The sequence below is a fragment of the Gopherus evgoodei genome, chromosome 9, assembly GCF_007399415.2.
Source record: "Gopherus evgoodei ecotype Sinaloan lineage chromosome 9, rGopEvg1_v1.p, whole genome shotgun sequence".
In the NCBI taxonomy this organism is placed as follows: domain Eukaryota; kingdom Metazoa; phylum Chordata; order Testudines; family Testudinidae; genus Gopherus; species Gopherus evgoodei.
Genome location: NC_044330.1, coordinates 91,407,497 through 91,423,748, shown reverse-complemented (window position 1 = coordinate 91,423,748; position 16,252 = coordinate 91,407,497). Strand labels below are relative to the sequence as shown.

Genomic DNA, 16,252 nt, shown 5'->3' with positions numbered 1-16,252 from the left:
CATGAGTCGCATTTTATGTTTCCTAAAAACACAATTCCAATCCGGATGAGGCCTGGTATGATTGGGAGATTTTCATGTTAACTGCACTGTGTCGTTGTTCACAAATAGATGAGTACTGGGCCTAGGCAGGAGATGTGCTGAGCACTTGCAAAACCCGAGTGAAAGGAGATGCTGGTGCTTAGCATCTGAAGAACGGGAAAACATGACTTTCGAACAAAAATAATTACCCAGACCAACAGTTCATGCCTTGTTTGCCTTTATTAACCACAGTTTGGAAACTGAACATTAACAAAAGGAGATGTCACTGCACAAAGTTTTAAAAAAAAGCTGTGATGGCTCCCCAACTAGTATTCATTAAAGACCATAGCTATGCTTGGTGCCTTCCAGACAAAACTGAAAATGCAGCCCTGCTCTGAAAAGCTTACATTCTAGAGGATGACATCTACACAGAAAAGGGAGGTGCCCGCTAGATGACTAAGCAATGAAGCTAGGCATATCATCCTTAGTTCATCCTTTTTTTTTTTTTTTAATTGCCCTCCTGTTATCTTTCATTACATAAACACACCTCAGAGGGGAAATCTGAAGTATACAGGCTTCCTGGAAAAGTGTCTTGAGCAGCAACTGGAAGGAGAGGGGGTAGATACAGGGTTGATTGGAAGGAGGTCTGGATAGGAGTGGAAGAAGATCGGACTGTGGCCCTGATCTTGCAAAGACATGCTTGTGCTTAACATTACCCATCAGGGTGAAATCTTGGCCCTACTGAAGTCAATTGCTTTCAGTGCAGAACTGCCATGACATTACACACGGTGCATAAAGCTAAACAAGTACATAGACTCTGCTCCTGAAAAGACGTATGTGTACTTCAGTCATGTGCATCCAGAGCAAAACCCGCTTTTCCTTACCCTTCCCCTCAACATCCACACAAATAAACTGGTACCAGACCTGGTGCTTCTGCTGGCACCTAATGAGTAGAATGGGTGACAAAAAATGTTTTCCACAAATATTTGCTCAAATTTTTAAAACAAACACTGGAGTTGAGTTTTACTGACACCAATATTTGCAGAAAGTGAATTTCAAAGTCTAATACCATGCGACTTAGCAGAGATCAGGTATCTGACCTGGATGCACCATCAAGCTATGGAGTGAAAAAACGAGATGTTTGTTGAATAATTAAAAGTTGTGATTGATATTTTGTAGCAGAAAGAGGTTACATCAAAGAACAAATTGTTGACTGCAAGTTATTAGCTCCAATTGAGCTCAACCATGCAAGGGTCCTGAGTACCCTGACCAGGATCCAGCAAAACTCAAGCTTGTGAGTAGCCCTATTGAAATCAGTGGGCCTACCTGTGTACTTAAATTCAACCATGTGCTTCAGTGGATCAAGCCCAGAGTTCTAAGTACCCTAAGTCAGTAATAAAGAAGAGTGATTAAGTCTTTGTCCTGGATCAGTAGCAACTTTCTGTACAGTTTTCTTTCAATTAAAAAAAAATTGAATTTACAAGGCCCTCACTTCAGATCCTCTAAAATGCTGATACCTATGGGTGTCACCAGCCTCACTGTAGAAACAAGCTGAAATTAATAGCTTTAGCCTTAGTTAATTCTCAGCATGGACATATTGTATTTATGGCTTTCCCTTAGAATATACAGGAAAATAGAAATTGAGTACCACTGATTGTAATTATAACCTGAAGGAACTGTGTGAATATTTAACAGTGCATTAGAAATACAGTAATGTGTTTTTTAACTAGTAGAAATAAAGCCCAGAGGATGAAGAATACAATACAGGCGATTTTAGCAGTAAAAAAAATGTACATCCAACAACTGCTTGCTTCTGTGTTTCCATAAACTTGAATGCTAAATAATAAGGCTTCTACATTTTAAAATATACACAGTTTGAATACTTACAAAAAACCTGTTCTAAGGCTACCTCAGAAAGATGGTTTCATATGTACTGTGATAGACCCAGGTCAGCTGGGTACAACCGATTAGTAGAAGGCAGATATACTGGCCACTGGATAAGCAGTTTTCTGTTCCCTGACTGACCAGAGTGGGGGCTGCTCGAGGCTAGAATAGATGCCTGACTCTAATTAATCTGCAGAGAGTCAGGTGAGGCTGTTAAGCTAATGTGAACACCTGACTCTAATTAAGGCCCCTCAGATACTACACTTGATCTTAGCTAGGGCTCACTCCCCCCAGCCTGGGGGAAAGGAAGTGTGGCTGAAGGGCTGGCTAATGAAGATACTCTCAAGCCACTGGAAAGGAGCCCTAAGGTTAGGGTGAAGAAGGCATTAAGATAGAGAAGCGGGAGAGCTGTGAGGAAGTGGCCCAGGGAAATGTAGCAGTTCTAGTGGTGAAAGGTCAGCTGCCAACAGCTATTGCCACGAGGGTCCCTGGGCCAGAACCCAGAGTAGAGTATGGGCCTGGGTTCCCCCCAACCCACCACTATAGAAACATCTTCTGGGACGGGAAGACAGGCCCCTGTCAGGACAGGAGGCTAAACTGTTCTTGAATAAGCCTGTAGGGACAACAGAGACTGGAAATTCTCTCGCCAACCTTCTTGCTGGCTTATGATGAAAAGGGCTCAGTTGACTGTAACCTGGCCCTAGAGAGAGAAGGGCTACGTGGAGGGTCGCAGTGAGCCTCTGAAGCTGGCATAAACTGCCTGGAAGTACAGGACCCACAGAGACAAAGTCGGAGCTCTGCCACAGTACGTATTAATGAAATTATTCTGGAGGTCACAAATTGCTAGAGTGCAAAAGGATAACGACAAACCTTGAACTGTGTCCTTACACAGAACACATTTCAATAGAGATAAAGCTGTGCTGAATAATGAAAATGGCTTTAAGTTCAAGTAGAAATCCACATTTTTCACAGGGGAAATCAGTTACAGCTGGTCTGAATTTGGCTCCAAGTTGCTTGTGCATCACTGAAACCAAAGATTTTGCCAACTGCTTTAAAAAGCAAAAAACACAATGAGCTCACCTTTAAGTAAGAACTTCCCAGGTAAGCCAGTTTTCAGTCTTGAATGCTTAATACTCTGAGCACCTGCTGCAGTGATTTGTTTTAATTAGTTTAGAGTTAAGTTCCTTTCCTATTGAAAATCCACTTCATTACATATTTTCTTATCTAATCAAGGCATATTCCCCTAGGCCATGCCAAATGCTTTGTGCAAAGACAACTCATCAGTGAAGCACCAACTTATTTAAGAAAATCTATCATTGGCTAGAGATGAGTGCATAAAAGGGCTGGGCGATATAATACGGAGTGCTTGTCACTCTGCAATCTGAATGAGAAAGGCACAGAGACTTTCTGAGGTAGCCATGAATAAGAAAAACAGAGAAGCAAAAGTGTAGCACCATGTTCCACAAAACAGTCAGAGGTTTCAGAGCATTAGTCTGTCCCTCCCTCCTTCTGTGTGAAGTAACATTTCTGATGGATCTAAAACATAATTTCAGTAGTGTTCTGGCTGTTGTAACTTATCCACAAACCACCAGCAGAATGGGCTTGTGTTTTTGTTTCTTCTTCCAATGATTGAGGTTTAAAAACTTAAGCAGCAAAGTTTTATTTGTTTGGGTTGTTTTTGCTACAAGTTCTTCATGCACACTTGGCAACGGCTGACTCGTGTTCGGAGCTGTCCTGCTTTCAGAGTTTCTGAGGGAGGAGCACTGACAAACTGCTGCGTGCGTTCGACTGTCGTCAGCCAGAAGCTGTATTTGTTTGCAAAGTAATGGCAGGTTCCTCTGGCACCATTGCATTCAATGAAAGGAGTGGCACGGAAATCCTCAAGGCAAGAGCCGGGTGAGACAAGGGACTGACCTCCGCCTTCTGCGCCAGCTGCAGTGTGCTAGAATGAATACGGTTATTTAACTGAGTTCCAAAAGGAGGAGACAGGCAGTTACATAGGAACTCATGGGATACATTTGTTGCAGTGAACAAAATGGGGAAATCTAGATTGCTCCTCCATGACACGTGTAGCTACATGTCACTTGGGTCGGAGTTAACGCAGGGTGAACAGACAGCAAGTGTGAAAAATCAGGACACGGGCAGGGGGTAATAGGAACCTATATAAGAAAAAGACCAAAAAATCAGGACTGTCCCTACAAAATTGAGACATCTGGTCACCCTAGAGTTAGGGGGGGAAGCACAAGAATGCAAACCTCGGGTTGAATATAGGATTCTGGTAATATAAAAAAGGAGCTTTTTCACTTATAAAGTGAGCAGATTTGAAAACTGAGAGACAATCAAGAATATCACATTGCTATTTTTAGAATCACTTTGCAATCACACTTTAATGAGCTACCAGGAAATCTCCTTGTACAACATTTCTGGAAAAAGCGTGGGAGAAGGGGTTAAATCTGTGCTATACTTTAATTGCGGTGATGTGGCCATGTTGATCCCAGGATCTTAGAGACACAAGGTGAGTGAGCTAATATCTTTTATTGGATCAACTTCTGGGGGTGAGAAAAACAAGCCTTTGGGCTTGCAGGTCTGGAAGAGCTAAAGGACAGCTGAGCATAAGCTCAAACTCTCTCTCTCACACCAAGAGAAGTTGGTCCAGTAAAAGATATTATCTCACTCACCTTGTCTCTCTATAGTTAATTAGCCTTTTTGATGTTTAAAGGAATCAATTCTTAAGGGCCATTAGTCTCTTTCATAGTATGGAAGTGTTCTATTTCTTCCATCCCACCATGAACTTTATCAATACACTTAAGAAGTCAGCTAAATGGCAACAAAATGGCTGAGGTTATACTGGGTCTGCTGGTAATACACAAGGAACTCCTTAGGTCAGCTCGTGGAGCTTTCAGTTTCTTGGACGCAACTGTTAAAACTAGCGAACTTAGTGGCTGCATCAAAGATGAACTGCCAATATTAAAACAAGCCTCAGACCTCAAGTGTGACAGTCTTTGCATTAACAAATTGATTTTTCTCACCATTAGGAAAGAGTATCCAATCCACAGGCTGCGCCAGCCCTCAGGGCACTGTGGGATGGTAATGTCCTGGCTATGTACTGCAATAGCCTGGGAAGGTGCTTCACACACCGAGCAACGACTGATGTACGGCGGGATCTCCAGACGGCTCACTGGCATCATGGGGATGGGAGCAGTGGTGGAGAGCCAGTAGGATTTGTCATTTCGGCTGGCATAGTAGCACACCTCATAGATGTTGCAGTAAATAAATGGCATGGTGCTGAAGCGAGGCAAGCAGGAGCCAGCAAAACCTGGGGTGGGAATGGAGAGTAGAACAAAAGGCACATTAAGCTGCTGCCAAAAAGCAAGCGCTAGTAAAGACCAGACCCAGATGATAAGCAAGTGGCAAGTATCATTGCACTCTCAGTGTTGTATTCCACCTCAGATTCACGCCTCTGACAAAGCCCAGTGAAATCAGTAGGAGCTGTGCAGTGTGTATGGGGGAGTGGAATTTGGCCTGCCTCATTTGTGACCATCTTTTTGACTTACCGAGATCCTGGTTGTGCGCCTTTTCCTGACCCTCCACATACAGCAAGCTGTACCCCTCCCAGAGCTTATTCATTCCAATTGGGCATGGCGGAATCTGCTCCGACTGGCTGTGCTTCACCAAAGTGTATCCAACGCCTACACCCCGACCAGGCATTCCAGGCAAACCAAATGGGCCTGGCTTTCCAGAGACACCTGGGAGAGAAGTCAGTCACATATTGCAAGTACACGGCAAGTAAGTTAGCTGACTTTCTGCATCCATCCTTGTGTTTGGGCATTTATGTCACTTCTGTCACAACCAAACGACAATGTAAAGCTCAAGTATTGATGGTTGCCATGTGATCAAATAGGCCTGGCTGATTCTCAAAGCCAGTCAGTACCCTATGATAATGATTCACTTTCCATACCATTAATTTTTCTGTCTCACCCAATCACTGTGGTATGCAGGCACTTGCAACTGTAGTTCATAATACAGTAATTCTGCCTTGCCCTTGCGGGTGAGGCCCTCTAGCACTCGTTAATTCCCACACCAGTGCAGTAGGTGGTGGTGTTTTATCATGATGGCACAGAAGTTCAGTAGCTTGTCCCAGGTTACAGAGCTAGGAACAAAATCCAGACACTCTGACTGTCAGTCAAGCACCAGGCTGTACCTCCCATTCACTGTCCCACTCCAACCACATTTCTTCTCTCTGATTCACTCCTCTTCAAATTCTACAGTGAATGCCCTGTTCCTGTGCTTCCAAACCTTGCTGATGACTCCCTGTTTATTACAGCTAGAAAGGTGTCCATCATCCTATACAACGAATTATCAGTAAGGCTAAGATTTTTGTCATGGATATGTTTAGTAAAAGTCACGGATAGGTCATAGGCAATAAAGAAAAATTCATGGAAGCTCCTGACCTCTTGGTGACTTTTACTAAAAATATCCCTGTCAAAATGGGGAGCTGCGGAGTCCCAACAGCAACTAGGCAGCTGCAGGGGCCCTGGCTCAGAGATCTGGGGCCCCCCACTACCCATGGGGGCTTGGAGCTCCAGGCTTCCCACCACTCAGGGTGGCCAGGCACTGCAGGGAGCCCCTGCTTCCCACAAGCTCAGCAGCTTGGAGCTTGGGAGGGTCTCTGTTGCCCGGCCACCGTGGGCAGCAGGGGGAACCCTACAGCTCCCAGCCACTGTGGGCAGAAGTCACAGAAGCCTTTGGAAGTCACGGATTCCTTGACCTCTGCGACAAAATCGTAGCCTAATCATCAGTAGTGACAGATAGCAATTGCATACTCCAGAGCATGCTGCAGTGGGTGAGTTTACTCCTAACTGTCTCACTAAAGGTGAAATTCACATCAGTGCAGACACAAGGCACAAGTTCCTGGGCACCACATAGGTCCTTCTTTTTTAAAGTCTATAATGTGGAATGTCTGTGATGTCTGAGGCCTCGGGCAGCATCACTGCATTAGGAGGCCAATCTGAAATCTTGCTGATTGAGCACTCAGAGAATATCCAAAGAAAAAATTAAAGAATAAAATTACCTTCCAATCCTGGTGGTCCTGGAATACCTGGGGTTCCTGGATCCCCAACTGCGCCATCTGGCCCCGGTAAACCAGGATGTCCCACCTGACCTGATCTGCCTGACAGACCTTTTGGACCTGTAATTAAATGTAATGATTATTATTTAATTTGCTTTCTTACATCAAAGCTTTCACTCCTGGCATCAGCACAGGGATGTGTCATGATTAGCAATGCTGAGGGCTTAAACTTAACAATTCTTGCTACAAACAGCTTGGCACCATGATTCAATATGACCTACGACCTGCTGCGTGTAACACATTCAGGCAGTACAAATGAACAGAAGACAGTGCTCAGATCTGGGTCAGGCTCAGGCTCCGGTGGATTTGAGTTTGAAGCCAAAGCAGCACTTGGATTCAGGTTTGGATATGATGCCAGTAAAATGTTGTGATTATTTTCATCGTATCTCTCAAGATTTCTGCCATTGTAAACAGAGAAAAGATTACCTAGTCTCAGAACTGACTGCCACCATTTTGAGGTTAAAACCTTACAGAAGCAGCTATCCTTGATTGATTTCAGCCACATCCAAATCAGAAAATGGGCCTCCTTCAATTTTGGATCTCATATGATCTAAAGTTACATAATGGCAAGTTTAGATCAATGGACTTGAATCTAAATTCCCCTCTCCCACCTGCTCTAAAATTCAATGGGATTAGCACTTGAGGTCTCTGTTTAATATTGTCATCTTGTGCTTTAGACCAGTGTGCAGGGAAAAGAGCAGACACCTGCTGGGATTCTGTCTCTCCAAGAGCTTGCATACAGTGAGAAATTGTGTTCATATTTAACATTAAGTTGTAATTATTTTCCCAAATGACAAGGAACATTCAGCATTGCAGTGGTGGGTATGCAGGACCTGATCCTGCACCCTCTGAAGTCAATGGCAAAATTACAACGGTGCAAAATTGGGTTCCTAAAGTATTACAGTATTTCATGTTGACACAATCCCTATAATTCTCCATGATGAATTATTCTCAGACTGATTAGATCTGCTGCCAGATCTACGTTGCCATCGTGCCAACTGCATCCTGACTGTTGCTTTCAATTCCATGAACCTAACGCAAAAGAGGCTATAAAATCCCATGAACATAATGTACAAAAAAATATTTCTAGCCAGTTCTAATTAAAAAAAGACACATTGTGGTCATTTCCATTACAAAGCTTCTAAAGAAAAGCATATGAATTTTGACAGCACAATTTATAAAACAGCTTCCTGTGAATGCAAGAAGTCCAACGTTTCAGTTTCACTTATTTGAATGCAGTGCTCTTTACCTTGCTGTCCATCTAGTCCCTGAAATCCACGATCTCCAGCATAGCCAGGGACACCATCAATTCCTGGCAGACCAGGTAGCCCTGGAGGAACTATGACTTCTTCTGGTTTTGGTATTAGGCCTGGAGCGCCTGGTGGGCCCGAGAAACCTGTACACATCACAAATGGCACCATAAGTACCCCACATAAAGTGCACAGATAGGATGATCTACTAACACAAGGATGTAGTTTAACAAATAGGGAAAGCCCTGTATAGTACTGGGTATATTCCCATAACTTCCCAAGCTCTTGTTAAAAGTCCCTAATTTCCCTAAGTCTCAGCCCCTTTTTTATTTTTTTGGCTACAAATACAGGTTGTTGGGGATCTGGGGGAGAAACAGAAATCCCCCCCCCACCCCCAGCAGGAAAGATACAGAGACTGATAGAAAGATAAACACAGAGTTAGTTCCAATTTCTGCAAGCAGTTGTCTCCACAGAGAAAACACTATAGAAGATACATTTTAAGTAACAAAAGTTGCAAAGACTGGTTCCCAACTTCCCCAACATCTGGGCGGGTTTGGAGCTGAGTTGCTGGTTTATGCCCATCCCCATTTAAAAGTCACCAAAAGCTCAGGCTTTGTACTTGGGTGGAAAAAAGGAACAAAACCCAAAATAACATAAACCTGCTAATTGTGATCCCCCACCTTCCACCCCACAAGCCGTTTGCAAGTGCAGTACAGCTCTCCAAGTCATCCTGTGCTTACCTCGGCTACCAGTTTCACCTTTCAGCCCAGGAATTCCAGGGTCCCCTGGAAGCCCGTCTTTACCTGGCATCCCCATAAAGCCTGGCTCAGCCTTCACACCTGAGAAGATACAGATCAAAGACTAATGGCCCTTGAAAACGAATCCCTGGTTCTGCACCTGAGTGAAACACTGGCAGATGCACCAGTGGCAGAGGTGTGGTTCTAAATTACATAGTCACACCCTTGTATCAATTCTGATTCCCAGAATCGACTGACACATCGGCTGGGCAGCTTTGTGAGAGCCTCCACTGTAACATTATTAGCAGGGAATCTTACACTTAATCTGAAATCATTACAAACACCATTCCCTCTTGTGGAAAAATCCATGGGAGGGGGTTCTGGGGAGGAGGTATCTTCCCATGTGAAATTCTTCCCCTGACAACCCCCAGGGGGCAGGGTTTGCCCTCACAAATAGGCTCTGGAGCCCATCCACAAATCCAGGGAACCTGTCAGAGGCCTTGTGCCCTCACAGCAGCTTTTTTGTCCAGTGTCCTTCCTCGCCTGGCTCCCAAGCTCTATAGCTCCTGTAGAACCACACTTCCTACTGGGGAGGACCAGAGGATGGGTGATGTGCTCCCCCACTGGCCCTGCCTGCACAGACTGACTCCCCACAGCCCACTCTGTCCCTGGCCCCTCATGGATCCCCAAGGCCATGGTGTGGCCGAAGCGAGGCCCAGAGGATGTGTGGATGGGTAGGAGAGAGCTGTGGCAGCAGCTTTTCCTGGCCCATAGAAGAGGGGAGATCTGTACATGGATCTGGGGATAGGCAATCCCAGCCAGCAGCTGCAAACAACAAGCACAGTGTTCCTGTCTGTGGGCAGCTGTTACCTAAATTAATGAAGAGAAGTGAAAAAATGCAAGTTGGTGTTGGTGTCACTAAGCATAACCCTAAGTAACTCGGGAGGGTGGAAGGCCACAAGGGTATGGAGCCTTCCTGGTTTTAGGCCTCAGCAGACAAGAGTCCCTCCATGTTTGAACTTTAATCGACCTAAAAGGCCAGGTGTAACAGCCGTTATCAGTTGCAACAGTTCTAACTGGTCTAAAGCAGAAATAATGAGGCCTGTGCACCTTTAGCAGAAGGACAAGATAATTTGCAGAAGGAAAACTTACTAACGAGCTGCTGCGGACAAGATTACCTAATGCATCTGCGCTTACGTAATTGCCACAGGGGGAGGGGAAGAAAGAAGAGAAAAAAAACTTATAAAAAAGGAAAAGCCACTTGTGTAGGGGTGCTGGATCTGAGGCATGCTAAGTCTCCCAGCACCGCTTTGAGATCTCAAATAAACTTTGCTTGCTTCTCCACCCTGGTGTGTTTATTGGCGCTATGCACTCTGGGCAACGGACCACTGTTGCTTGCCTCGGGCACCCTCTGTGCCTGCAACAATGGGATTTTCAAGAGTGCTCAGGGCGGGCTGGCCTAATGTTGCTGCATCACTGTAGGTGAAAATGGAGTGCTTTGGAGAAACCTACCTTCGGCGTTCATGGAACAGAAAACAAATCCCAGAGTGCCACACACCTACATCAGAACTGATGTCACAGCTATCATGCTTATAACATGTGGCAGCTCTTTATACTCCCAGGGGACAACTTCAAAACACTATACGAAAATACCTTTGAGTCCTGATGCTCCTGGAATTCCAGGTGGACCAGGGAGTCCCATGTCACCCTTTATGCCTTGCAAACCAGGAACTCCAGGGCGACCTGGAAGGCCAGTATCACCTTGATTGGAGGCTGGGCCAGAGAGCCCTCGAGGACCTGGAGGACCTGGGGTACCTAGAAACAAAGTGGGTGAGAAAAATCAGTTTCTGTAACAGACGGAATGCTGCCATTATCCTCAGCTGGCCACCTATGGCATACTCATTCATTCATTCTTGGCTGCATGGAAGCAAGGTTTCCAGTGTGAGGGATGTCCTATGGACATCAAAAATATCATTTCCCCTTTATAACTGTCAGTTCAGCAGGCCAGGAGAAGGATTTGCTACAAACGATTGTGTTCTAGGTCAAATCTCTATTTCTTTTGCTTCCCCAACTGCCAGTGAAGGGAGTTCACATCCCTTCACACTGCGAGCATTGGTGAGTCACGCTGCACTGTGATTTATCAGAGCATGTACAATGATGCTCTTTGGAGCAGGGACCATCTGTTTGTTCTGTGGTGTGTACAGCACCGAGCACATGGCCTGGTCCATGAGTGGGGCTCCCAGCCACTACTGCAGTACAAATAAAAAAGTAACAACAGGAATGATAATGAAATCTCAATAAAATAATTAAATCATACTAGTGATTAACGAGAAATAATTATTTTGCACTTATATTGCCACCTTTCAACAGGAGCTCAAAGCATTTACTAAGTTGAATAAGCACACTATTATTATCCCCATTTTACATCAGGGGAAACTGAGGCATAGCGCAATAAAACCATTTACTCTAGGTCAGTGACAGAGCAATGACCAGAGAACCCAGACCTCTTGATTCCCAATCCCTGCTCTAAACACCAGATTAGATTGGATTTTATGAGCAGTCAGTCAATTTCCCCTTCTCAGCTGTTCACAGGAAATGAACGGCAGTCAACCTTGCTATTTCCACTGCTAGAGCATATAACACAAATGAGCCTCTCATCTCCATACCTGGATTCCCATCCACTCCAGGACGGCCAGGATCACCACGTCTCCCAGGTATATTTGAAGGAAGAGAGATGGCAGGAAGCCCTGGTAAACCAGGCAGACCCAAAGAACCCGGAGGACCTAGAATTACAGATGAATATTGAAAAAAAAAAACAGGAAATGGATATATCCCTATTGTGATCATCAGGGATGATGCACGTGGACAGTGTAACATCAATATGGGTAGAATTAAGGGGTATGGGATGTTATTCCAAACAACACCCCATGCCCCTCCAGGGAAGGAACAAACCCCCTTTCTCATTAAGTGAGAGCACCCTGAGAGAGCTATAAAACTAGGACAAACTATTCACTCAGTCATTTGTCATACATTAGACCATGCCATACCTTTACTTTGTGTTTACACATCTACAAACCAATGACCCCTTCATATCTTTATGACTGTGAATTTCCATTATTAAACTACACTGACCCTACATATACTCCCAGCTGCCCCAAGTCTAGGTACATTCTATTAGTCAATACAATTCATCTGCTTCTACAGTCGTTACTATTTACCCGTGTCTCCTGATGATCCTTTCTGCCCAGGGAGTCCTGGGGCTCCTAGGCCAATGCCCGGGGAACCTTCTTCACCCTTAGGACCTGGAAGCCCTGCAGGGCCATTCAGTCCAGCTTCACTCAGACCTAATCAAACATGTTTAAAGAGGACAGAGGAGCCTTTTACAACTGCTTTGCTGTAAGTCTGTTTGCATGTTCAGTCAATATACAGTGTTAGCCACCCACCCCTTGGCTGCCTGGAGTTCGGAGAAGTCACTGAGGCTGAATCTGGTCTCAACGCCAGTCCCTTATATGCTGCTCTGGTGGTGCACAGTGGATATAAAGATGACTCAAGGGGCTGGGGAAGAATTCTCCCAGCCTAAGATCAGCATAGCCCTTTCATGAGCCCTGGTGTAAGGATGTGCCCATAGTGCTTGGCGCAGCAGGGATTCTGGGTTCCAGCAAAGCCCATAGTCAGTTTGGGAAAGTCAATTTTGCCTCCAATCTCCCTGGATTGTGTCTTCTGTGCCACTCCTCTCAGGAGACACAATACAAGAGTTGAACCCACTGTTCAAAAGACTTTGGTTTCCAAGATGGAGGGGTCAATCAGCATCCACTGCTCAAGAAGATTTGGAGTGAAGCATGAAGTGCTTCAGGATAGAGGCAGGGCTCTGGGAGATGCTTCCCATGGTGTGTTGGCAAGAGCCAATACCATATTGTCTTTCCATTCTCTCAGACATGAAAATCAGAAAACAAATGCAAATCATTTGAGTGCTTCAGAAAATACAGCAATTGTCTTTATTTCCCAAAAATAAAGACTTTGAAATCCAGAAAACATGGAGAGCACTAGAGAGATTTTTTTACGAACTAGAATTTTTATGTTCAGTTTTAATCCTGTTTGCATCCAGTAATGCCTGTGTTCCTTTCATTTATCCAGCTACAATTTAAAGTTTACAAATTTGACGTTTCTGTTACCATTTTAAAAACGTTCAGACTTTGAGGATAATTCTGACTAGATATACCTCTCTCTCCAAATGTCTTTCCCCACCTCTTTGGATTTGTCAAAAAATTGTTGAGAAAAAAAGAACTATTAAAATTACCATCAAAATATGAAAATCCAGCAGAACATTCCTAAATGCAGCCTAAGGGCCCGGTGCTCTTACTTATCTGAGGGAGCCCACAGACCTCAGTGATACTATTCTCATGAACAAGTACAGGCCCAGTGTAATTGAGATCTACGTGGCAACGTATCATCTTTAAGCCAAAACCTAACCAAATAGCCAATTGTTGTCTGTGTGAAATCAGAGTAACAGAAATGAGAGACAAAGCAGGCCTAAACTTTCATCAAATTAACTTCCTAGTGGCTACAAGCTGGTTCAGGTGTTGAGGCAGAACCTACAACTCCAATGGCACCTGCAGAAAACATCCTGCGCTCGTTTCATGTGTGAAACCCCATTGAATTCAGTGCTAATGCTTCATTATTGAAGCAGAATTTGGTCCCACAGATTTAGTAAGAATATGGATGCTAGATGCACAATGTGGGTTCCGTGTTATTTCTATTAAAGCCAGAACATGACTAAAATGGAGCCATTTTGTGATGAACTGTGTCATCACTCAAACCCCACCCTCTAAATATACCACAGCAGCAGTTTTTTCACCTGGTGTTCCAGGTGACCCTTTTGTGCCCGGCAAGCCGTTCAGACCATTTAAACCAGGAAATCCAGGGAATCCTGAGGAGACATTATAGAAGTTTAAATGGACAATCAATAGCGTGTAGCATACAAGAAGCACCTAATCTGAAGGAAATGTACAAGACAAGGAGACTCTGTGCATGCGTTTAGTGCTTCTGGAGACCAATGCAAGTAAGATTTTCCTCTAGACACCCCACATTAATGCAAGAAGAAAAGCTTTTCCCACAGGAGCTTGCTATTATAGTTTTACCTGCAACAAACCCTACTATGACCCAAACCTCAAAAATCAGGTAAGAGCCTCTCCCTTTTTAGACATTATTTTTATGGTTTTGAACAGCTGGAGCCAACACTGACAGCCCCAAGAAATGAGCTTCAGTTACTAATGCACACTGGCCCAAGCACAGTAGACTACAACTCTGCTGTCTCCTATATCCTGCCCAGCCAACATACTAGTTTATTGATTTGACTTTTTCCCCAGCTGGAAAGTTAAAAGAAAGATGCACCTTTTGGCCCTGCTCTCCCAGGGAGCCCGATGAATCCTACAGGTCCAGGCTGCCCTGGAGAACCTGGAAGACCTGCATTTCCTCGCAACCCAGCAATTCCAGGGAGGCCTGAAAACAAGCGACAAAATGACAAGGGATGGACCTGCGTTGTTGAGTGCCAGCATTGGACAACTCTGTTTTACCATTTGCTGTCTTTCACCCGCTCATGGCAATGTAGAAGTGCTGGATGAGCAAACTGCTATCTAGACAAAGCAAACCCACAAAGCACCCTCTCTGTTATAACAACTAGCTGTATAATATTTAGCTGATTAATTTCACTATTTTCTCTCATATAAATTATTCAACAAATGTATTTTTCATCATCTGCCCAGATTATAGACTTGGGTAAATAATTCAGATAGATACATTGATTATATACATCGTTAATCATGACAATGGCTGGAGAACCAGCCCTGGAGAGCCTGCTGTGAATTACAGTCTGCAACTCAGATCAGGGATCATTTGAACCCAGCAGCAGCCCAGGATCCAGGAGGTGCAGAGGTGGCTGAAACTCAGCTTTCGTCCTCCCCTTTCCCTTTGGCTATATCTTCTGTGCTATGTTACCCAGGTGCCACAATGCAGGATCTGCCTCTAGGCTTATCACTATAGAATGTGGCCGTCTTTCAGAGCAAGAATAGAAGAAAATACAGAGTGCCAGATGACATTGTGTCTGTTACAAAAGGTCTTTTCTGTTTATTTCTCTATTAAGATGAGGCCGTCCTATCACAAGCAACACAAGAACAAAAACGAAAACAACACAACAGTATATCTTTGGCCATCCTACAAACCTCACTGGTTAGATGCTATGCTCACTGCCATACCTGGTGGTCCTTCTCGGCCCAGATCACCTGGGATACCTTTAGGCCCATCCATGCCAGTGGTTCCTGGGTATCCTGGTTCACCCTTTGGCCCATCTTTTCCCCTCTCACCTTAAATGGTAAGTGTGAAAATCATGTTAGATCCTATCACAGACCACAGACCATACCATCATGTATCTGTTATCTAAGGGTTGGGAATGAACTAACAATTCTGCTTTGCAATGCTATGGTCATTACAGTGTACTATAGGATACTGCTGCTATAATCTCCTGATATCCCTTGTGAGGTCAAGGGATGAGTGGCAATATCCTATGGAGCAAGCTACTGGCCTTTTACAGAACTTTTGCAACCAATCACAGGTCACTGTTGAGTACTAGGAATAAAAAAAAAATACGGGAGAGAGAGACAGGAAGGCCCTTTCTACTATCAAGAAGTCACAGTAATTTCTGTGTCACTATGACTCACTGGGTGACTCTCCCCACTGGGTCAGAAAGTTATAGGGTCTCATTTTAACTGTTTGTGCTCAGAATTTCTGAAAATCAGGTTCTATAAATTCTAACTTCATAACAAGACTTTGCTATCACTGGTGTCCAATACTAGGCAGGTGCTGCATTTCAGATAAGACATCTAATCAACATCAATTTCTGCCCATCCCTAGAAACTGTGCAGGTGGAAGTTAATGATCCCATGGCTTTTTTTAAGAATAATAAAAAAAAAAAGTGTCCCAGCATCATTCCCCCTTTCAGCTGAACCAGTTCATAGTCTTAGGTTACACATCACCAAATCTTAGTGGCATAACAGCTACTCTGTTTGCATTGCAGACATTATCTCAGCGCTCTGTACTGCACTTTGGTTGAGATCCTTTTAGAAGAAGTGCTATGATATGTTTAAAGTAACTTGCCCAAACTCATATGGTAAGTCAGAAGGAAAGGTGACTTTCTGTCCACTTCTCTAACCATAAGGCTACACTGCTTCTTCTCTCTAATC

The 16,252-nt window shown here is 44.2% G+C and overlaps 1 protein-coding gene across 2 annotated transcripts in view; it reads right to left on the bottom strand.

The window, feature by feature from the left end:
* Positions 1–239: 239 nt before the first annotated feature.
* The window catches only part of COL4A6 (collagen type IV alpha 6 chain), a 210,133-nt gene continuing 194,120 nt past the window's right edge, over positions 240–16,252 (bottom strand). For both annotated transcript variants that reach the window (XM_030575448.1, XM_030575447.1), the window contains exons 35-46: positions 15,269–15,376; positions 14,409–14,516; positions 13,873–13,944; positions 12,236–12,361; positions 11,684–11,800; positions 10,671–10,832; positions 9,021–9,119; positions 8,280–8,426; positions 6,974–7,090; positions 5,457–5,648; positions 4,932–5,218; positions 240–3,844 (exon numbers count right to left, since the gene is read on the bottom strand). In XM_030575448.1, the coding sequence (XP_030431308.1) occupies positions 3,584–3,844; positions 4,932–5,218; positions 5,457–5,648; positions 6,974–7,090; positions 8,280–8,426; positions 9,021–9,119; positions 10,671–10,832; positions 11,684–11,800; positions 12,236–12,361; positions 13,873–13,944; positions 14,409–14,516; positions 15,269–15,376 (1,796 nt within the window). In that variant the 3' untranslated portion in view covers positions 240–3,583. The remainder of the gene's footprint in view (positions 3,845–4,931; positions 5,219–5,456; positions 5,649–6,973; positions 7,091–8,279; positions 8,427–9,020; positions 9,120–10,670; positions 10,833–11,683; positions 11,801–12,235; positions 12,362–13,872; positions 13,945–14,408; positions 14,517–15,268; positions 15,377–16,252) is intronic.